Source organism: Mus musculus, chromosome 4 (genome assembly GCF_000001635.26).
Source record: "Mus musculus strain C57BL/6J chromosome 4, GRCm38.p6 C57BL/6J".
Taxonomy (NCBI): Eukaryota; Metazoa; Chordata; class Mammalia; order Rodentia; family Muridae; genus Mus; species Mus musculus.
The window spans coordinates 140,031,761-140,053,944 of NC_000070.6; the positions used below are offsets into that span (position 1 = coordinate 140,031,761).

At 52.0% G+C, this 22,184-nt stretch overlaps 1 protein-coding gene across 2 annotated transcripts in view; it reads right to left on the reverse strand.

The window, feature by feature from the left end:
• The window catches only part of Igsf21 (immunoglobulin superfamily, member 21), a 220,132-nt gene that overhangs the window by 4,909 nt on the left and 193,039 nt on the right, over positions 1–22,184 (reverse strand). Inside the window, exons 5-6 of one of the 2 annotated variants that reach the window (NM_198610.2) lie at positions 5,663–5,778; positions 2,591–3,065 (exon numbers count right to left, since the gene is read on the reverse strand). The exons of the other annotated variant lie outside the window; for it this stretch is intronic. Coding sequence (NP_941012.1) covers positions 2,591–3,065; positions 5,663–5,778 — 591 coding nt within the window. The remainder of the gene's footprint in view (positions 1–2,590; positions 3,066–5,662; positions 5,779–22,184) is intronic. 2 annotated transcript variants of the gene reach the window in all.

Sequence of the window (22,184 nt, forward strand, 5' to 3'; positions counted from 1 at the left end):
ATCTATCATCCTTCCATCTACACCATCTGTCCATCCAGCCAGCCATCCCTCCATGTGCAGTTGTCAGCTCACAGGAACGGGATATTTATCGTCCCTGAGAAACCATGCTGGGTCCCCGTGGATGGGTACCATTGTACACTACCACTGGTGGTGCAGGAGAGTTGCTCTGCACACTTGCTGACATTGGTTATGGTCAGCTTCGAAAACTTTACCCAGGCTAGGGGTTACAAATGCTACCCCGCTGAGGTTTTAATCCCCACTTCTCAGAGGACCAACACCGTGTTTTAATCCATCCATGCGTGATTTTTAGAAGCAGGAAATCATGGGCCGGAGGTGTGGCTCAGTCCGTGACAAAGCACTTGCCTAGCACGTTAGGCCCTGGGTTTGCTCTCCATCACTGACAACCAATACTGCTTGTCTCTCAGGTATCGAGTAGCGGCTCCTCCCCCTTGGTTTCTGAGACACACTTATGACAGTCTGGGACTTGTGGCCGGCAGGCAGTCAGTGCAGACTGACCTCAAACTACCCAGGGAGCCAAGAGTGACCTTGAACTTCTGAGCCTCCTGTCCCCACCTCCCGAAAGTTGAGATGACAGCCTTGTACCATCACGCCTGGCTTAGCTGGGTTAGTTTTTTGGTTTTGTTTTGTTGTTTGCTTGGTTTTTTTTGCATCCTGGATACCAGTGTTTCACAGAGAACTGAGAATACACCCACCCCACCCCACCCCCCACACACTTCTACACCTTAACTTTCCACTCTCTTAAAGAGGGCTTCTTACAAGCCAAACAAAATGGCTGCTTTAAGGGATGCTGGCTTCCTTGGCTCCATAAAGACATTTCTCTTCATTTTGTTCTGGAAGCTTCATGACGCTGGCTTTTACACTGGGGTCTATCAATCATCTCCGGTTAACCTGTGTGAGTGCCAGGCAGGGGCCAGGCCCACCTCCTCCACACTTGCACTCCCTTGTTCCTCACCACCATGTGTTAGAGGTCTTCTCTTTACTCTCCGAACAGCCTCAGGGTCTCCATCAAAATCAATTGACTTTACCTGCAGGTCTGTTTCTGGCCTCTCTTCTCTGCGTCAGCCTGGCGTCTACACTGCAGGGTCTGGGCAGCTGTTTATCTGAGTTTGGGGCTGATTTATATTGTAAGTAGATCGGTTGGGATGCAAAACAGCATGGGGGGGGGGACCAGAAGCAAGTAGACCAGTTTGGAGGCCATGTTGCACTCCAGGGGGAGATGCGGAGTGCTTGAATGGGTTGCTGGGAAAGACGGAGAAGGGCAGGCCCCGGAAGCCTTCTGAGGTGCGTGTGAACCTGGACATGAGGAGATCACGAGTAGCCCTGAGGCTAACGGCTTGACCAGTGCAAAGACAGCACTGTCACCTCTGAGGTGACTTTCAAGACTGCCTACCAGACAGACACAAACCCAGGAAGAGGGGCTTTAAAGAGATACAGTCAACCGGACCGGCAAGGCTTCCTGGAGGAAGCAGCACGTGAGCCACACAAGGCATCCCTGAAAAATGAATGCAGGTGAGATCAAGGTCTCCTGCAGAAGACAAGTCCAACCACAGGTGGCCTGGCTTCAAAGTCCTTGCTGGGTGTTTGAACTCTGTGCCCCAATACCACTCCGTTCATCCCATGGCCTTTCTCAGAGTGCAGGGTTTGTCACTGTGCAGGCCATACTCGTGATTCAATGTGTCTTAACTGCAGCCGTCAGCTGGGCAACACTAAGGACTGGGACACAATGTACCGGCTAAATGACCTAGCATGTAGAACCCAAGTCCCTCACCAAAAGAACGGGAATAAGAACATCGCCCCCAGTGGCCACTATGGGTACTGCAAGGGTTCAAGCTGGACTCCCCGCTTGTGGCTGGCCCGTGTTGGCTGGCCTGTCACTTGCCACATACAACAGGCCAGAAAACAGAGGCTTGGGACAGGCTAGGCAGAAAGAGAAGTTAGCCCAGGCTCTCCCTCTCACCTCAGGAGTCCTGGCTATCCAGCATGTCCTCACCTCCCCCAGGGTTAGAGTGTGACCATCCAAAGCCCACGACTTGCTTCACAAACACCTGCTGAACTAACAGACAGGAAGCAGGCAGCACGTGGCAGACAGGCACCCAGGAAACAGCTCTTCTGATGTTCTGTGAGAGCTGTAGAAGTCTGCATTGGTTTGGAAGGGTCTTCTAGGAGCTGGCTCAAAGCCAGACAGGAGCACCCGGCCTTATGGTGTCAGTAGATGGGGCTTATTAGCACAGCTCTGCTGTGCAGAACCTAGCAGCTCAGGGCCAGATCACTAATTGCAGTCTCAGTTTTGCTTATCTGTAATGAGACTACAAGTCAGGCTTCTATCTGTGATGAGCAAATGCCCTCTAAACACCCATGCGCTTGACCTCAACAAACACCTCGATGACCAAGGGATTTCCATTTTCTCCAGTCCAACCAACAACCTCACCAAAGACCCTTGTCTCTCCTCCGAGGTGACCTGACTCCATCTGCTTCCCTCCCCCTGGCTTCCAGCAGCCCGTGCCCCCCACCACCCCTGTTGCCGAACTACAACCTCTTATGGGCTGCAGCAGAGCCTGCCAGGTCTTACCCAGCGTGACCTCCGCCTGCATGGGCATGGACAGCGCTGGGTGCTTGACCTCACAGCTGAAGAGGGCCTCATTGTCGATCTGCGGGTTGAGGGTCCAGGTGAGCAGGGCCCGCACCTCCACCGTGCCATCGCTGCCTGGGGTGCGGCTGTGGCGCAGGAAGTAGACCGGCTCGGCGCTGTGTACCCAACGGGGGAACTCTCGGCTCACCACTGTCTCTGGGATGTTTTCCGTGGTGGGCTGCACGAAGAGGCTGGGGTCCTGGGTCAGGCTGCGCGCGGGGCGCTCCGTGTAGGGACGTCCAGCCCGGTATTCAGTGTCCAGAAGGGACAGTGACTTTTGCATTTTGGTATCATCCACGTCTCGGTGCAGAAGGCTTCGGAAGGGCCTGCTGTCCTGGACTGGGCCAGAGCTGGCTGCTGGCAGTTCTGTCAGGGGCACGGCATCTATCGGCTCCCCGTCCCGTTTGAAATAAACCTACAGTTGCAAGCAGGACAAGAGGAAAAGCTAACGGTGGGATGGTTTACCTTCCTGAGGGACTCTCAGAAGAGCCTGGGCTTCCCAGTCAGTAGGGACACGGTCACTCCCACCCACTCCTTTCCCACACTCCCCTGAAGAGCTATGGGCCAGCAGGGCATTGTGGGAATACAAACAGGTCTTGAGAGAGATGGTTCAGCCCAACAACACCATCATCGGCAAGCTGGGGGGACTTGTAGCCTCAGTTTCTCCACTTGAAAGAGATATAAGACGACTGACTCCAGGGAGCAATTGGGGCTTAAATGAAGTCGCAGAGGGAGTTTGGTTTTAGAGGCCACTTAACTATCATCTGGGCGCTAGTATGGTTCATTGCTGCTCAGGCGGGGGCGGGGATGTGAATGAGGAGCAAAAGGGATACTGGGGGCAAAATGAGACGTGAGAAGAGGAAGGGAGAAGTGTGTGTGTGTGTGCCTGAGCATGTGCGCATGCGCAGGTGCGCGGTTTTGTGTCCCCCCCCCCCCCCGTGTGTGTGTGTTGTGTCCTGCCTGCTCACACAATTTGGTAATTCCGAGCTGCGAGGCAGAAAACAGGTGCGTGTGTGGGAGGGAGCTAGGTGCAGGGAATGAGGGCGAAAGAAGATGTCTTCTCCCTTTCTCTGCTAATAGGGAATTCAAGTTTTGAGAGGCGGCATTTAATTTAATTTGCTGTCTTCTTATTTTGGTACATGCGCCCGGAAGCCTGTGGGGATTGGGTGTATTTTTTTTTAATAAATCAGATAAATAAATCGATAGGAGACGGGGAGAGAGAAGAGCAGGAAGCTGCGTGCTCAGGGACTCGGTGGGTATAAGCGGAGGGGGAGACTGGGGGGGGAGAGACTGGGGAGTAGGTGGGGTGGGTGGGAGGGGGGTGATATGTGTGTGTGGAGGACCTGTCAAGAGTTTAAAACTCTGCAGAAGAAACCTTGGCACATAATGGTTTGCTTTGGGGCTTTTGCGGTTTTTTTTCCCTTCCCCTTTCTTTGCGTTTCTTTTCTTTTCTTTCTTTCTTTTTTTTGAAAAGTGCTTCAAAAGCAGGTTTGTAATTTATATCAAAGAACTGCTTTCAAGTTCTGACGCTCCAGACAGACACAAGATGCCCGGACTGTCAGGGAATAAGAATCTTTCATATAGACAACTGGGGCGAAGAGAGGAGAGGAGAGAGGAGGGACCAAGTGGGGACGCAGTTTTTTAATAACTGTGTCTGAAGTGGCAGCCTGGTGGTGAGATGAGAAAGGGGTGCTCTCCTGTAGCCCCAGGGCCAGGAAACCCTCCCCTCATGTCTTCCTTTCCCCCAGCTTCGATGATTTGGCTGGAGGCTGGACATTCTGAGGGATTCTGAGGGGGAGCCTGTGAGCCTTGATTCAGCATCGGTGGCTTCTATGCCTCACTGGTGACCTCCTGGCTGTAACCCTATGCCTTTGTACCCCTCTGACCCTTGACTTTCAGGTCTCAAACCCCTAACCCCTCTGCCCTAGATCCTTACCCCAGACCCCTACGTCTCTGCATCCCTGACCCCTGACCACGACATACTGCTGACCTCTGTGCCCCGAACCCTCATCCCAGGCCCGCAGGTCTCTGTGCTCCCTCTTGCTCCTGCACCCTACCAAGGGGTATCTCTATACCTGTCCATGCCTCTGCCTGAACAGTTGATTCTGGGGCTGCAGGCTCAGTCCCTCAGCTCCCACTGCTGGCCCACACATGAGAAACAGTCACATTGGGAAGGTGGAGGGCCACTTACCTGTCCATCTGAATTCTAACTGCAGGTCCTCATTGCCCCAGCTGTACCCGCCCCCCCCCGCCCCGTCGCTATCTTGCTAAATCTGAGCAATGTGTGAAACTCAATGGGTAGAAGACTAGAATATTATTCTAAGATGCCCACACTAGAATCACCCCCAAATGTAGCTCAAAGGCTCTGATATGGGTGCACAGGGGTGTTTCCAGGAAAATTGAGGGATCCATGCCTCCCCTGTTAGAAGTTAGACACATGAGCTTTCGTTGAGTAATTGTTAGGTCAAATGGGCCCCATGGCTTCTGAAACATTGATAGTGTCCAACTCCTTGGCCTCGTAGCAAAACCAAGAAGGGGAGGGGGTGCCTGGTCAGGGTCAGTCCTGGGGATTGGTGTGGCCAGAAGCAGAGCTCAGACCAGGTGCTCTGGGGGCCCACCCCTCCCCTCTGTCTTTCCTCCTGCCCCCTTCTCTCCCCCTTTCCTCTCTTCCTTCTGGGGTGATTTCCTGTGAGGCCCATGGAGGCCCAGGAGGAACAGCGTGCTCGAAGCATGAGAAAACGAACTTGGGTCCCTTTTCTGTGGAAAACACCAGGAGACTATGGTGAAGTCGCCTCCCCATCTCTGGATCCTGTTCTTTGTTCCCCATTCTCCTCAGTATCTAGGAGGGGCATATTGGGTCCTGGGTACTCCTGGAAGTCAACCTTACTATGCCGATCTAGGATGGCAGGATGGGGCGGGCCACTTCCTGTCTGGGTACAGAAATGGTTCCTGAAGGAGGTTCAGAGAGCAGGAGTCTTGGCATACTGAGGGCTGGAACCTCCAAGCACTTACCATGGGCGCCGGCTTCCCTCCTGACACGATGCAGACCAGTGTGAAGTTCTGGGCCTGGTACCGGCTAAAGGGGGCAGGGGAGTCAGCAGCCACGACTTCGATGGAGGTGGGAGGAGCTTCCGAAGGGAAGGAAGGACAGGAGATAGTGACTCAGTTGGGGGGGACTCAGAGTTCTACACCAGGTGGAGCTGCAGTATTGACGGCTATGGGGAGCATTGGGCTCCTTGCTGGAGACACAAGAGTCCCTGCTTCCTGGGACTTTTAACGCACTGAAAGAAACACGGAGCACTGGAGAGGCCATGAGGATTGAAGTGGTAAGGACATCCCAAAGGCATCCAAGTGCAGAAAGGAACCCTGCCCCAGTGAAGAGATCCTGGGGGTCATTGCCAGAGAGGCCACACTGGGCTGTGGTCCGAGGAGGCAGAAGTTGAGAGGAAGGCAGAAACAGCACAGGCAAGGACCCAACGGGGCGGGGCGTGAGGGCTGGAGTGGGGGAGGGACAGCCGAGCTGGGTACTTTGGTTGTCCCAACATCTAGTAAGCCAGGGCAGTGAGTTGTAGGCGCTCACTGTCTGGGCTGGAGCCAGCTCCAACCTGTGCAGGCGACTATGACATTTTCAGGAATTTTGTGAACCAGCTGTTAAACTGTTATGAACTTAAACAGGTCCCCGTGGGTGTCTTCACACCGTAATACCAGTAACTGCAGCAGATCGAGGCCTCCCTCTCCCCTCCTCTGCCTTTAGCACCGCCCTCCCCCCTCCCCCAGAATTCTGGAAAGCCCTCTGATCAGCTCATCACAAACTAAGAGTTTTCTCCTTTCTGCTGAGAGTAGTGGGTGTTAGCATTTTTTCTAGGCTCCACCCCACAGTTACTTGGCAACAGCCGGGCGTGCCTGACTCAATATAAAAGGGGCTGCTCACCCTATCCTCTCTTGTTTCTGCTCTATCCTCTCTTCCCTTCTCCCTCTCCCTAGTCTCCTCCTCGCTCTCCCCCCCCCAACTCCACCCCCCATGCCCTGAGTAAACTCTATTTTATTCTATACCATCCTGTGGCTGGTCCCTCAGGGGAAAGGGATGCCCCAGCATGGACCCTCAGAGGCACCCTCCTCCCTGACACCAGACTACACACTCACCAAACATATTTCTTCTCTCATTATCTTTTTATAAAACATAACAACGAGGGGCCACTGAACGTTTTAAGAGAGCGCGAGGACGGGGGTGGGGTGGGGGTGGGGGGTGGCATCATTTTTGAAGAGCCGGAAAGCACAGCATGTGTTTTAGCTGGACAAGACAGCGTCTTAGACTCCACAGGCTAGGAAAGAGCTAGTCATGTTACTTAAGAGTCATCCGGAGCTGAGAGCTTCTCTCCCTGGAACTGGGCTTACTGTGGGTGGCAGCCTCCTTCTCACCCCATCCCCTCCTTCTCTCCTTCCCCACACCCCACTTCAGTCACCATCATCCTTGTGTCTTGGGGACACTGCCACACTGCGAGCCTCTGACCTCTCCTTGGTTAAATGGGAAGCGTGCAATAGACATGGCCGTAGGACAGAACTCAAGCTAGAGAAACCGCGGGGCTTCACGCTGGGAATTCAACCTGAAGATGTTTCCTTTGCTGTGATTTCCCGACCTCTGTAGGAGGCACCATCTTTGAACTCTGCTTGGGGCAGGCAGTCCGTTCTGGCTTCCCTGGCCTTGGGCCTCTGCGCAGCATGGATGGGGAGCAGGTGGGGGCGGTCAAACAACAAACAAAAGATGCTGGAGACCTTGCCTTCCTGCAGGGGGTTTTCACCCCGGTTGAGTTTAATTAAGTTCACTGAGCATTTCCTGACGCCCGCCAGGTGTGGAGCTCAGTGCCAGGGGCCTGCTGTAGGCATCCAGCAAGGAGGGAGATAAACGTGCAGAGAAGCCCGTGTGCTGGTGGGGACCGGCAAGCGCAGGACCGCTGTGTTTTAGAGCCCAGAGAGATGAGGCCAGGTATAAGCTATTGCTTCGTTCAGGCAGCCACACATGCTGGGGGCAAGAAAAGGGAAGCTGAGCGAGCCAGGAGCTTGGGAGAACAATAGACAGAGAATTGTAATTAAGTGGAAGATGGCTCAAAACAGATGGTAAGTCGGGTAGGAACTGGAAGAGCGGAAATGCACACCAGAACACTTCAATTACCCACAAGTTGCAAACTCTGCAGTGTAACTTTTTCAGAACAGCACTGAGAACGAGATCTTAAGGGAAAGATCGGTGGCAGCCCAGTTTCCAGGAGCTGCTGATTCCAGCCTCACCTCTGGCCTGCCAGGTGGGTGTGCTATTCCCATACTCCGGATGGGCAAAAAAGAGGTGTGGGACCGAACCCAGCATATGTAGCCTATATGTAGCATGAGGTAGAGCTGTGATCAGAATAGTGGCAACCTGGTTTGACAAGGTCTCCCTATGTAGACCAGGCTAGCCTTGAATTCTTAATGATCTATTTGTCTCTCCCTCTGTGTGCTGAGATAAAAGGTTTGTGCCACCAATGCCTGGTCTGGAGCCCAGATTGTCACTTTTCCAGGCTCAGCCAACCTTCAAAGGGACTGGTATCTGTCAGTACCTTTCAGCTGCTGAGAGTTCCTGTTCCCTGGTCCCCTGCAGCATCTCCACAGGCCTGGTGATTCAATTTCCTTGGGAACTGCTTCCTAGTTCTGTTGCCCCAGAGGTCGAGGGCCCTCCCTTCAGTCAGAGTTGAGCATAAAACCCTTCCCCCTAAGCTTACTGTATGTGGTTCCCCCACACCTTAAGTGTCCCCCTGAAAGTTACCCATCCTCACCTCTTTCTGCATCCCATCCCTACCTCCACCAGCCTCATCCCTGACACTACCTCTACCTCCACCTTTGTCATCACTTCCCGTTCTCATCCACATCTTCATCTCCAAAATACGCTAAAGTACAACCTCCAGAATGCTGAAGGGCCAGAAAGGGCAGGTGGACCCTTCAACACCCCCCTCCACCCCCATGTTACTGTATTAATTTTCTATTGCTGAGGCAAAACACCATGACCAAAGCAACTTATAAAAGAAAGCATCTCATTTAGCTTATGGTTCTAGAGGGTTTGAGTCCACGATGGCAGAACAAAGGCATGGCGTGAGGAAAAGCCAAGAGCTCACAACTTAAGCCCCAAGCAGGAGGCAGAGAGCACACTGGGAATGGCAGGAGGCTTTGGAAACCACATAGCTCACTCCCAATGACACACCCCCTTCAACAAGGCCACACTTCTTAGTCCTCCCCAAACAGTTCCACCAACTAGGCCACACCTCCTAATCCTCCCCAAACAGTTCCACCAACTAGGCCACACCTCCTAATCCTTCCCAAACAGTTCCACCAACTACAAACCAAGAATTTAGACACAAGTCTACAGGGGCCATTCTCTTTTAAACCACCACAGTCAACTTCACTGAGGTCACACTGAGGAGAAGGTGCCTGATAGAACTGCTCAAGCACTACATAAGCCAGTGACTATGTGGTAGCTGACATGTCCTCTGGTCAGGGTAATGAATGCTGTTGGCTGGCTTCATTTTTGTTGTGCTAATGAAGGACTCTAGAGCCTCCTGCTTGCTAGACGAGTTCTCCAGCCCTGAGATACATACCCATCCCCACATCATTAGAAAGGAGGGAGAGGGCTTAGGATAGACTGTGGGCATTAGACCAGAGCTCAAAGATCAGCCGCATTGCTTGTCAGCTGTGAGACCTTGGGCAGGTGACTTAACCTCTCTGTGTTTCCTTGCCTACAGAATGGAAATAAAGGGGCTTGTGTAAATACAATATATAGGACCAGCAAATATTTTGGAAGTGTCCCCAGTGGTATGACAGTTGCCCTTGTTGGTGGCCCTCCCTGCTCCTTTTCTTTGTTTTAGGTTACTTGCCAGAGACTGGGGAGATCAAGTCTGGTCTCTCCTTGCAGGTTAGCAAGGAGAGACCAGGAAGCACTCAACATTTGCACTCATGACCCTCATAGGTACCTGGTACCCTGTAGCATGTGAGCACCCCAAATGATGCATGTTCAAGCTCACTTGTGGTATTAAAAAGCACACCAATTGCCTGCCTTTCTTTCTTTCTTTCTTTCTTTCTTTCTTTCTTTCTTTCTTTCTTTCTTTCTTTCTTTCTTTCCTTCTTTCTTTCTTTCTTTCTTTCTTCCTTCCTTCCTTCCTTCCTTCCTTCCTTCCTTCCTTCCTTCCTTCCTTCCTTCCTTTCTTTCTTTCTTTCTTCCTTTCTAAAGATCTATTTATTTATTTTCTGTATATGAGTCCTCTATCTGCATTACACTTGCATGCTATAAGAGGGCATCAGATCCCACTACAGATGGTTGTGAGCCACCATGTGGTTGCTGGGAATTGAACTCAGGACCTCTGGAAGAGCAGACAGTGCTCTTAACCACTGAGCCATCCCTCCAAACCTGAGCACACCAAATTTCAAAAGCCTAATTTTAAAAAGAACTTTGCAAAAGGGCTGGAGAGAATGGCTTAATGGTTAAGAGCACTGGCTACTCCTCCAGAGGGTTTGGGTTCAATTTCCATCCCCTACATGGTGACTCACAAACATCTTAAATCCAGTCCCAGGGAATATGATGCCCCTATGTGGTCTCCAAAGACACCAGGCACAAACATTGTACTAAGACATGGATGTAGGCAAAACACTTATACACATAAAGTAAAAATTTAAATAAAAGATGGTTAGATATTACTGCTGATAATTTTATATTGATTTTGTGTTTACGCTATAACACTTTAGATATATTAAGTATAAATATGTAGTTAAATTCAGTTTGCTTTTTTATCATTTATTTTACCTTTTTCATGTGCTCACTGGAAGACTTATGGACTAATAGACTCCACAGTGTGTCTGTTTGGTAGCTCTGGGCTAGGCTTCCTATTTTACAGATGAACACATTGAGGTCAGAGATGAAGAGATCTGCTTACAGCAAGTCATTAGTAGAGCCTCAGCAGGTACCCGGCGCTATAGATCCTGGAAAGTCTTTCAGACAGCAGAGTGCCCTTTCCTCCCTCCCCCAGCCACCCATCACACGTGCACATGCATACACATATACCTGTGCATGCACAAACACTCATATACACACAGAGATAAACACACTCATGAACACACAGAGAGACCCACATATTCATTCACACACCCACACATAAATGCACACAGAAAGGCAAATACACAGAAAGACATGAAAGACAGACAGACACACACACACACACACACACACACGTAGAAAGATGCACACACAGACACAACCTGTTCTAGAGCCCTGTACCCAACCATGCAGAGCCGTGGCGGGAAGCCGCGCTTCTCCCACTCCCTCATTTCTGAGCAGGAGTGACCAGATAACTCAAGTTTGTAAGACCGCAACGGTTGTGCGGACAATGAAAAATGGGACCTGCCAGCATCCGCGTGGCCAGCCAGTGCTTCACACACTCTGCCCGCCAGCAGCTCCCGGGCACCGTGTCCTGGGAGAATGGCACTCTACATTGGCACTCTACATTACACCCTCCGTCACCCCTTGGAAGGCTGAATGCAAACAACAGTCAGAAAGCTGTTTTTACCTGGGAACGCTGGCTGCTTACTGCTGGGTCCCAATGCGCATGCATCCATCACCATGTCCACCCGGCCCTCAGTCCTAGACAGGCCTCTGCTTCCTAGGCTCATCTCCTGTGTCCTTCCGCCCTTGGTCTCAGTGTATCTCCCTCCTAACTCCCCTCTGCCCTTCCACCACCCATCTCTGTCCTTATCCTCGCCTCTATCATGCTCAGCCTCTTCCCTGCCTCCATCTGAATTTCCATCCACCTCCAGGCCCCGCCCCATCTACATCCTTCTTCCATCTCCGTGTTTGCCCCCCTTCCTTCCTCTATCTCCCCCCACACACCCATCCCATCTCTTTTATGAGACAGTCTCATGAAGCCGAGGCGGTCCTTGGACATGGTATGTAATGACCTTGAACTTCTCATCCCATGCCGCTACCTCTCTAGGGCTGGCATTACAAGTGAGACAGTGCTAGATTTATAGGATGCTGGGGATCAAACTCAGGACTCGAGACATGCTAGGCAAGCACTCTACCAACTATGCTACATTCTTAAGTCCCCATCTTTCCCACCTTTATTTATTTATTTGTTTGTTTGTTTGTTTATTCTTGAGACAAGGCCTCACTATGTAGCTCGGGCTGGCCTGGAATTAACTATGTAGACAAGGCTGACCTTGAACTCACAGAAATCCCCCTGCTCCCTTACCGCCTCTCTCCAGCCCCGCCCCCGCCTACTAAATTCTAATATTAAAGGTGTGTGTGGCCATGCTCAATTCCCATCTACAGCCTTAGCTCAGTCTCCACCTTGACCACTATCCCCATCTCCGTCTTTCTCCCAACTCCGGCCTTATTTCTACCCCACCCCCACCCCCACTTGGATTTCCTTCCCGATAAGTCTCCATCAGGGTCAAAACCGAGCAGCCTTTTATGTGTCCTTGGCCTGAGAGCCGGTCTCTGTTTATCCAAAGACAGCCAGCTCAGGGCACAGGCCTTGGGACATCCTTGATAAGAAAATCCCAGTTCAATGGCAGGCTCCGGAGTGAGCAGCGTGGGGCCACCTGGCTGTGTTCAGCCGCATCCGGGCCATGGCTTGTCTGACCCAGTTTCTTCCCACTCCTCTGCTATCTCCACTGGAGAGCGGTGCCCAGAGCTCCCAGCAGCCCTTGCGGGCGTCCTTCAGACCAACCCCTTTGCACCTAGGGACATTGCTCTGAAACTCCCCATCCCCACCCACAACCGCCCAGCCTGCAGGCTCTCCTCCAGCTTATTTCTCTCGCTTTGTCTTAAGAGGAGGGATCTGCTTCAGGACGTTTCTTTGGCTAATTCTGTGTGCAGCTGTCAAGCACGGCACAGCAGCTGCTAAACAGACACCACCCTCGGCCTAGCTAGCCTGTCACCCCGTCCCACAGCCATCGAGAGAGTTAAGAGGTGACGTTATTTTCAGCTCCGCAATTCATATTGATGGAGTATGGTGATGGTCGGTGATCCGTTTTATGAAATTAATCCTGAAATATGGCCCGTCTGTATCATGCAAGCAGAAGTTTGTCTCGGGCTCTGTAACTCACTTCTGAGAGAGCGCAACGGTCCTCACAGCTCTGTCAGTGATCTAGCTGTCTTTGCAATTTGGGGTCACAGTAAAGAGATGTCCCTAAGTCTGTCCAGCTGTGCTCCCACCCCACCAGGGTTTAATCCTCCCCACGAGCTCATCCCCTTATCCTGGTGCGCACTTTAACAAAGGCAGAGCAGAGCTTCATACTTAGACCAAGTGTCAATATCCTTGCCTTGGCGCTTTGGGTCAATCAGCTGCCATCCCTCCGTCCTCGGTCTTTCGGTCTGAGAAATGGGTTGAATCTGACACATTTGCCAACGTTCCGGCTCCCAGGTGTTTTGGGAGAAGCAGAAGAGAAATGGAGCAGAAACCTCTTAGGAGAATTTGAAATGCTGACCAAACAGAAGGATTGTTTAACTCTCTTCTCCCGTAGCCCTTTCTCTGTGCCTGTGAAGACAGGAACACCATTGTCTTGTGGGGGGGACGGGACCCTAAGGCCTGCCCTGCAGCTGCCTCTCTGTGAAGGTGCTGAGCCTGCTCCAGCCCTGAGGGTCATTTATCATGGGAAGAGCATCAATTAGATTTGGGGGAGGGGTGGAAAGAAGGAATGGACAAGTTCAAAATTATATTATTTGCAAAAAATCTATTCTTCCTCCCAGCATGCCCGCTCTATCGACTGCCTCTCTCTTTTCAATCAGCCCCTAGCCATTATGCTGTATTTCAGCACCGGAAAAGTAGCCTCTAAAATAAGTGTCCATGAATATAAATGTCCCGAGGAGTGCACCTTCATTTCTTGATTTGATTTCTTGATCTTGTGTCTCTCTGTTCCTTTCCCATCCTCTCCAGAGTCTCTCTTTTGCTTCACAATGTCACTCAACACAGCGCCTCTTCCAGGAAGTCCTCTCAGCTTACAGCAGCTGGAGCAGCCCAGCTCAGCCTCCCCGCCTTACTCTCCCTGGGCGTGGCTACCTTCCCCACCTGACTCAGTTTCCTCTCTCAAGGCTGGCCTCCCGTGTGGTCTCCCAGATATTCTTCCAAACCTGGCAAGGCCTTTTCTCTGGGTGCCTGGAGCTGGTCCCCTCAGGCAGCTTGTCACTCAGACCCAGTGTGCCTCGGCTTCTCCTCACCAGGCTGCGCTTGCTGGAGGCTGGGACTCTGCCCTCTTCATCCTGGCTTCAGACCTCAGGCGGTCTCCCACACAGGAGCTAAAGTCCCATTCCTGTTTGTGTCCCTTACAGGACACCAGACAGGCTGTGACAGGGATCCCAGGAGGCCCTGTGAGTGCCCTGGGCTGGCCTGTCTTCATCTCTAGCCTTCTCCATTAGGTCCTTACCATGCTCTACACACACAAAGCTTCCTCTGTCCCTTCCCTCCCTCTGTCCCTCAGTCCATCGCCTCCCTCCCTCCCTTCTTCCCTTCCTTCCTTCCTTTCTAACTTCCTTTCTTCCTAGCTTCCTTCCTAACTTACTTCCATTCTAGCTTCCTTCCTTCCCCCTCCCTCACTCTCTAGCTCCTTCTCTCCCTCCCTTCTGTCCCTTCTTCCCTCCTGTGGTGGTTTGTCTTTGCTTGGCCCAGGGAGTGGCACTATTTGGAGGTGTGGCTTCATTGGAGTGGGTGTGGCCTTGTGTCACTGTAGGCATGAACTTTAAGACTCTTGTCCTAGCTGGTCTAAGAGTAGGGACCTGCTAACATATTTCTGTTAGGTTTTGTTCTTTAGGCATTTGCTGAAGATGGTAGAATGTTTTGTGTTTGAGGGCAGGGACTTGTTCTCAGAGTAACTCTGTCTTTACGTATAACAGTGTATGAATGAAGGAAAAAGAACAACTACTTACTATTTCTCAGTTAAATATCTTCATAGGTGCTCCTCTACTCACACAATCACTAGCTATTGTTAATCAGTTAAAATCGTTTATTATAAAAACACGAGCCAGTCTTCTCCTATCCGCCTTCAGATGAAGATGTAGAACTCTCAGCTCTGCCTGCGTCATGCCTGCCTGGATGCTGTCATGTTCCCACCTTGATGATAATGGACTGAACCTCTGATCCTGTAAGCCAGCCCCAATTAAATGTTGTCCTTATAAGAGTTGCCTTGGTCATGATGTCTGTTCACAGCAGTAAAACCCTAACCAAGACACCTCCCTCTTACCCTCTCTTTCTCTCTCCCTTCCTTCCTCCCTCCCTTAAGCACCTTGAGGGAAGGACTCTTGTCCCCTAACACACAGGGTCACTCAAGAAATGTTTGTTCTATGGATGAGTAGGCGGGTGGGGGTGGGGTGGGGGGGGAGGACGACACCTAGGTGTCACAGCCTCCAGTCCCTGCCCCGTCTAAAAGGGTAGAAATCTTCACCCTCTCTCTTCCCTGGTGACAGTTCTCACTAGAGGTGGATCCCACCAATGAAGAAAGGGGAGAGCAAGAGAGAGCCTCAAATCTGCACTTAGGGGAGAAGAACAGGCTAAGCTGAATAGTCACAGTCCCTTGCAGGAGCAAACACAGGACAAGTCCCCACACGGAGCTATGAACAGGAGCGAGACGACATAGCCACAGATGCAGAGCTGAGACCTCACTGTGACTCTGAGCTTGACCCTGGGGTCCCTGTGCTAAAGCAATGGCTGGATGATGGAGTCTGAGGCCAGGCCCTTGCCAGCATGGGTACCTGCTGTCCCTGGGGTCCTTTCTACCCTGAGATGGGGACCTCTCTGGGCTAAGCAGGAGCCCAGCCATCGAGTATCATCTGCTGTCTTGTGAGCCTACTCTGTGGACAGTGGCTGCCAGAGCCCACTCACCTGCTTGCCCCTCCCTGCCAGCTGTGACTGGTGACAAACAGCTCATCTGGAAGCGTTGGCTAACTGCTCTGGAGAGCAGGGTTACCCCAGGGGAGTAGTGAGCCAACAAAATGTGTGCAGGTGAGGCAGGTGGGGGAGGGGAAGAAACACTCCCACACTCTAGCGGAGAGTGTCTTCCCTGCTGGATCGGAACTCCCACCCCACCCCTCTTTTGATGTGTGTGTGTGTGTGTGTGTGTGTGTGTGTGTGTGTGTGTGTGTGTGTGTGTGTGTGTGTGTGTGTACTTGTGCCATGTATGCATGAGGAGGTCAGAGGACCGTTTGTTTTCTTCCTCCTCCTTGTGAGTCTCGGGGATTGAACTCAGGTCACCAGGCTTGGCAGCAAGCCCTTCTGTCTGCTGAGCCATCTCATCTGCCCTCCAGTGCTGTTGCTTGTCTATGCCTCAAAGTCACTGGTTCTCAACGCGTGTTCTCTGAACCAGTACTGTCAGCATCTCTCAGAGTCAGTCACCAGTGTAAGTCCTTGGGCCTCTTTCCTACCCTTCTATTGTGCCAACTTCTGCCACGACCTAGGCAAGCTTCAGCTGCTTCACCCCAGAGTTGTTTTGTGAACAGAAGGCTTTGAGCATAACAGATGCTCAATAGTCAGTAGAAGAGGCTGTTACTATCCAGGGAGCGCAAGCTCGAGAGGAGTAAACAATACTACCCTGGTCCTCCAAGCCTCTGCATACAGGACCAGGGCAGAACTCTCCACGGCCTCCCCTTGGGTCCAGGCCACCTCAAAGCCCCGCCTCCTACAACCGGGGCAACTTTCTAGCATGACTAGGGTGGCTGCTTGTCAATAATCCCAGTTCTTTGATTGGCCTTTAAAGCTGCCAGTCACATATAGTAGACTCTCCATTGGCCCTGGGGTTCTAGGTGGGTGGGTCTCTCCTGTGAGCCTTAGCTCTCCATGCAACTATCCACTCCGCAAGGCTGTTGTGCGTTATAGAGAGAATGTGTCAAAGACCTGGAATAGGTGCAGGGATAAAATCGATGGCGTGTGCTACAGATTTGCTTTATAGCAGCAGGGCTGGCAGATTTGGGCAGCGTTTTCAGTACACTACAGAGGCACATATCACACACTTGGGCGGCTTCACCCTATGCCGTGGATGTCCATGTACTAGAAGCCTCTGGAAGTCTGTAGAAACTTGGGAGGCCCTGCAAGTGGAGAAGCATACTGAAGAGCCTCCCCCAGTCCACTCTGTAGCCTCCCCTCAAGGCATCTTCAAGGTTGGGGCTACTAGGCTCCGGGAAGCTCCACTATGGAGCACCACTGTCCCATTAGCTGAGCCATGTCCTTCCGAGCACACACAGAGCCTCTGTGTTGGCTGCTGGAAACAGGGCTCACCTCCGCCTCCATGCACAGGCCTCAGGAACCCCAGCTGGGAGACTGCAGTCTTGGCTGGACAAGCTGCCTTCCTAGGCAGCTATGGCAAGGGATTATGGGTTCTCTCTGGGAGCAGCTTGAGGGGAGTAAGATGGAGCAGGATGGTCCCTGGCTTGGGGTTATATCTAGAGAGAGCATTTGCAGTCAGGAGTATCCATGTCCAGTGGAACTTTGGGTTCCTGTTTTTCCTAGGTCTAGGAGTCTTGGGGTGACTCTCCACACTGGGGCACTATCAGGAGATGAGGATGGGCATTCCACAGCCCATGGACACTCTACGGCACATGTGGACTCTGGCCAATCTGGGCACTCCATGGGCACACATGGACTCTGGCCACTCTCGCTTTTTTAGTTTATTTTCACACTGAAAACAAAGTGGGAATCAAAGGGCTGCAGTCTGTGGACTCTGACCTTTAGATGACTTTTCCTTCCTAGTCCTCAATTTCCCCATTTAAACAGTGCCACAAGCAGACAGTGGCCAAGGGGTCCTGCACATACCACCCTTCTAGAGCAGTCAGTCTTAGCTGCCAGCAGTTCAGCCCTCTAGGCCTCCCCAGTCTCCTAAAACATAACATGCTGAGTCCACTTTGATCCTGACTCCACACCTGCACCCACACCTGCACCTGCATCCCACACCTGCATCCCAACCTGTACTCCACACCTGCACCCACACCTGCACCTGCATTTTACACCTGCACCCCAACCTGTACTCCACACCTGCACCCACACCTGCATCCCACACCTGCACCCACAACTGCACTCCACACTTGCATCCCAACCTGTACCATATACCTGTACCTCACACCTGCACCTACGCCTGCACCCACACCTGCACCTCACACCTGCATCCCACACCTGCATCCACAACTGCACTCCACACTCCAGCTCAAAGTCTTCCTTCCAGGGTGGGGCAGATTTCCAGGAGGTGTTGAGTCCACTGCCTTCACCATCCTTTGAGTATTTCAGGATTGATTTTTTAAGCCGGAGGCAAATTAATCATCTGTGTTGGCTTGCTATTCATAATGTAGTTATCAGGAGGAGCTGCAGGGAGGGTATCTGGTGGGAGGGGCTCCCACATTTCCTCTTTCATAATTCAGAATAAAGTTCAGTCAGGGCTGGGAAGCTCAGTGGTTAAAGCAGCTACCACACAAACACGAGGAGTCCAGTTGGGGTCCCTGGAATCCATGTAAACACTGTGTGGCTGTGGTTGTTTGCCTGTAATTCCAGCCCCAGAAGACAGAGACAGGATCCCTAGGGCAAGCTGGCTGTCGAGACTTGCTGTATCAGTGAGCTCTGGATTTGATTGAGACCCTCTGGCTCAATGAATGAGGTAGAAGTGCAGTGGAGGGTGATTTCTGACATCAACTATGTGCCCTCAATATGGGCATGCACACACATGCAATGTAAGTATGCACACATGGACACACACATACACGGCATGATCACACATTCTCAACTGCTTCCACTACTGACTCTCTCTTGGATCCATGTAAGAGCTGAGCGAAGCCTTTTTCTACAAGGTGCCCAGCTGCTACCCAGTAGTCAGAGCTTGGCTGAAGCCTGCAGAGAATTCCTCTTCACCGTCTTCCCTGTCCTTCTAATCCTTTCAAATGATACCACTCTCTGGGTGACTAAGAATTAAAAACATGAGCCCATGGGGGCCATTCTTACTCAAACAACCACAAGCAGAGGCCACTACTATATGGTAAAGCATGGGGGAGGGGCATGCTTGTTGCTGGGGCCTCAGCCACCTGACTCACCTCTGACCTAGGACTCTGGCGACTCACAGTTGTATCTTGACTCAGCCATATAATAATAGCTAGGTGATGTTGGCAGACCCCTTATCCTTGCTGTGCCTCAGTTTCCTTGTCTGTAGAATGGGTTAAAGGGTTCTACTGAATATTCCGCAAGGTATAAAGCCCCTTGGCTGAAACCTGCTAAGTGCATGGCTGGTCCTGTTGCCACCTCTGACTGCCCCTTCCTGTACTCCAGCATACAGTGGTGTCCCCCGCTTGTGATGGTTTGAATAAGAATGCCTCCATAGGCTCATGTGTTTGAATTCTTAGTCACCAGGATATAGGACTATTTGAAAGGCTTAGAAGGATTAGGAGGTGTGATCTTGTTGGAGGAAGAGTGTCATTGGGGATGGATTCTGAGATTTCAAAAGCCCAGGCCAAGCCCAGTCTCTGTCTGTCTGTCTGTCTGTCTGTCTGTCTGTCTGTCTGTCTCTGCAGACAGCTCGTAATGTAGAGCTTTCATCTACTGCTCCAGCACCTGCCTGCACTCTGTTGTGCTCCCCACCATGATGACAATGGACTAAGCCTCTGAAACTGTAAGCAAGGCTCTGATTAAAAGTTTTCTGCCATGGTCATGGTGTCTCTTCACAGCAACAGAACAGTGACTAAGTGTGGTGGTTTGAATATGATTGGCCCAGGGAGTGGCACTCTTTAGAGATGTGGCCTTATTGGTGTGGGTGTGGCCTTGTTGGTGTGGGTGTGGCCTTGTTGGAGGAAGTGTTTCACTGTGGGCGTGGGGCTTAAGACCCTCATCCTAGCTGCCTGGAGTCTTCAGATGAAGATGTAGAACTCTCAGATCCTCCTGTACCATGTCTGCCTGGATGCTGCCATGTTCCTGCCTTGATGATAATGGACTGAACCTCTGAACTTGTAAGCCAGCCCCAATAAGAGTTGCCTTGGTCATGGTGTCTTTTCACAGCAGTAAGACACTGCTTGAGGGGTGTATACTACCCTTCGCTTCCTCTGCCTGGCACCATGGGATGTTTCCACCAGCTAGAGCTGGCACAACCCTGGACGAGGCTACTCTCAGGAAAGCCCATGTCCCTCAGCTTACACTCTAGTCTTCCCCAGTCACTCCCATTCCTGGTCTTCCAGGAACCTGGCTTCCTGCCCAGCTCCCTGTCAGCCATGGACTCTTTGAGGAAGAGACTGGGCCTTCCAGCCCTGTGTCAGTCGCAGAACTTGGAGGTCAGACCCTGGATGCACACAGCAGCCCTTGGAGCCCTTGGGTTTCAGTTTTCCTTCCTTTAAAATGGGAATAATCGTACGTGTCTCCTCATGTTAGATTCTCTGAGAACAGCCCTGAAGAACCTCTGCTCAAGGCTTGGCTCATCCTGAGTCTCAGTCAGCCAAGGCTTTAATGTCTAAGAGCGAGTGAAGGAAACTTGCCTTTCTCTGGACAGATAGGGAAACTGAGTCTGGGAATCTACTGTAGCCAGATCAGCAGCCAGGACTGTGAGCCCCAGGATGAGGCCACTTGCAGCATGATCTTCGTCTCAGGTTCCCGTACACGGTGCTAGGACTGTTTTCCTCGGCCCACGTCCTTCAAGGCCACACTCGGCTCTCACACTGCCAGCCCCCTACTTCTCCTGATCCAGGCTCATCAGATGGCTCCGGGAACACCAGAACACTGAAAACCCAGCCTTCTGCTCTCTTTACAACCCTGGGCCGGAGGCACTCTGCAACCAGCCTCACATATCACAGGTAATTAAGGGTCCTATCCCAGGGAGGGGAGCTACCTTCTGCCAGAGACACTAAATCCTGCTCCGGGTGGTGTGGGAATAAGGCACTGCTGACCTAACACTTGTCAGGGTTTAACGGCGTTCCTCTGGGCGTGCGCGGACGGGGATCTGGAGGCAGAGCTGATGCGGCTCTGCAAACAAGATCTGGTGGCAAGATGCTGAAGGCCCGGAAGGTTGGAGGGACTTGGAGACTTGCAGCCACTTGGCTGCACAGTTCAAGATGAGAGGAGATGAGATGCTTTCGTTTGGCTCAGGAAGGCAGGATGGGCAATATAGACGTTTCTGGAACCGGGCTATTGGGTTTGCAAGCAAACTCTGCCGACGACTCACTGTGTGACCTTGGTCATGATAGATACTCTTTCCGGGCCTCAGATTCCTTATTGACTAACGTGGGGAAGACCTGTGTCGCAAGGGTTTTATGTATTACCTCCTTTAAAGAGCTTGGAGCAAAGTCTACACGGATAACCACCCGTCCCTGGCATGCCCTCTACTCTCCCCTAGGTGGCGCTCTGTTGAAAGACGAGGACACATCTCTTCAGTGAAGCAGGTGCATAGGGGGTGCTTGTGACAGTGCTTTGAATTAAAGATGAGTGGACATGTGACCTGTTCTCTTCCCTTTGACTGAGGTCCCCCTGGGGAGGAGTGGAGAGGCCACGAGCTTTTTAGTCCCAGGGACCTCACACTCACAGACATATGTGCTATGATGGACGTAAGTAGTGCAGTTTCCCAAATCACATGGTACAGGGGCTTCAGTGGCTGTGTATCCACTGCCACTTAAACCTTAAGTCCCCTGTGGAGAAAGACCTGATCCGAGGCTAACTGAGTGCAAACTCGGTGCTCCCTCTCAGGAACCAACTCAGTTTTCTCCTCTGTAAAATAGGACCTGTTGGCATCCAGACTGCTGGAGTGCCAGCTGACAGTGTGCCTGGGAATCTCACACTGGCTGCCCGTGTTGGTGTCTGGTAGGGGCTACTTATCATCCAGTGGCCATCTGGCTGTCCTGCTGCGCCTGGCTGAATATCTAGTGTCCTGCTTCCCTCGAAAGGGGCACAGGAGCTGGCTGGCTGATGGGGATGTGCTGGGTCTGTTCTGGGTGTACAGTGGGCTTCTGTCAAGGGCACCCCAACTTGGCAGAGCCGTGTTGGAAGAGGGTGGATGGGGATCCGAGGAACCTGGGCAGGAGGTGGGCAGCGGACTCAGACCTTGGGGGCTGAAGCTGGGAAGTGAGCGTCCTTGCTAGTTCACTCCAAAGTGCTCCTCTGAGCTCAGACCATCTGTCTGCCAATCCACACTGGCACTCAGCTGGTGGCTTTGGCAACTGGGAGGCCATGGGTGGGCAGGTGCATGGAGGGGACATCAGTCCTTTTCTTGATCCCCAGCTGTTTCCAGGTATTCAAGACAATAGCATCAGGCTCTAGACAATGTTCGCACCCAGCTTAGAGGGTCTTGGCCTGAGTCTTCTGGACTGCATCCCTTGCTCTGGACCTTCATGGCAGCTCAGCCCAGCTCAGCCTAGCCCAACCCAGCCCAGCTTAGCCCAGCCCAGCCCAGCTCAGCCTCTACCTCAGGCTCTGCTCTGCCTATCTGGCTGCCCACCTTGGAAGATCTGTTTGGCAGGAAGGGTACCTGGGTGTTCCATCTCTGTCCCACATCCCTGAAGCTGGGGCACTGAATGAGGTTTTAT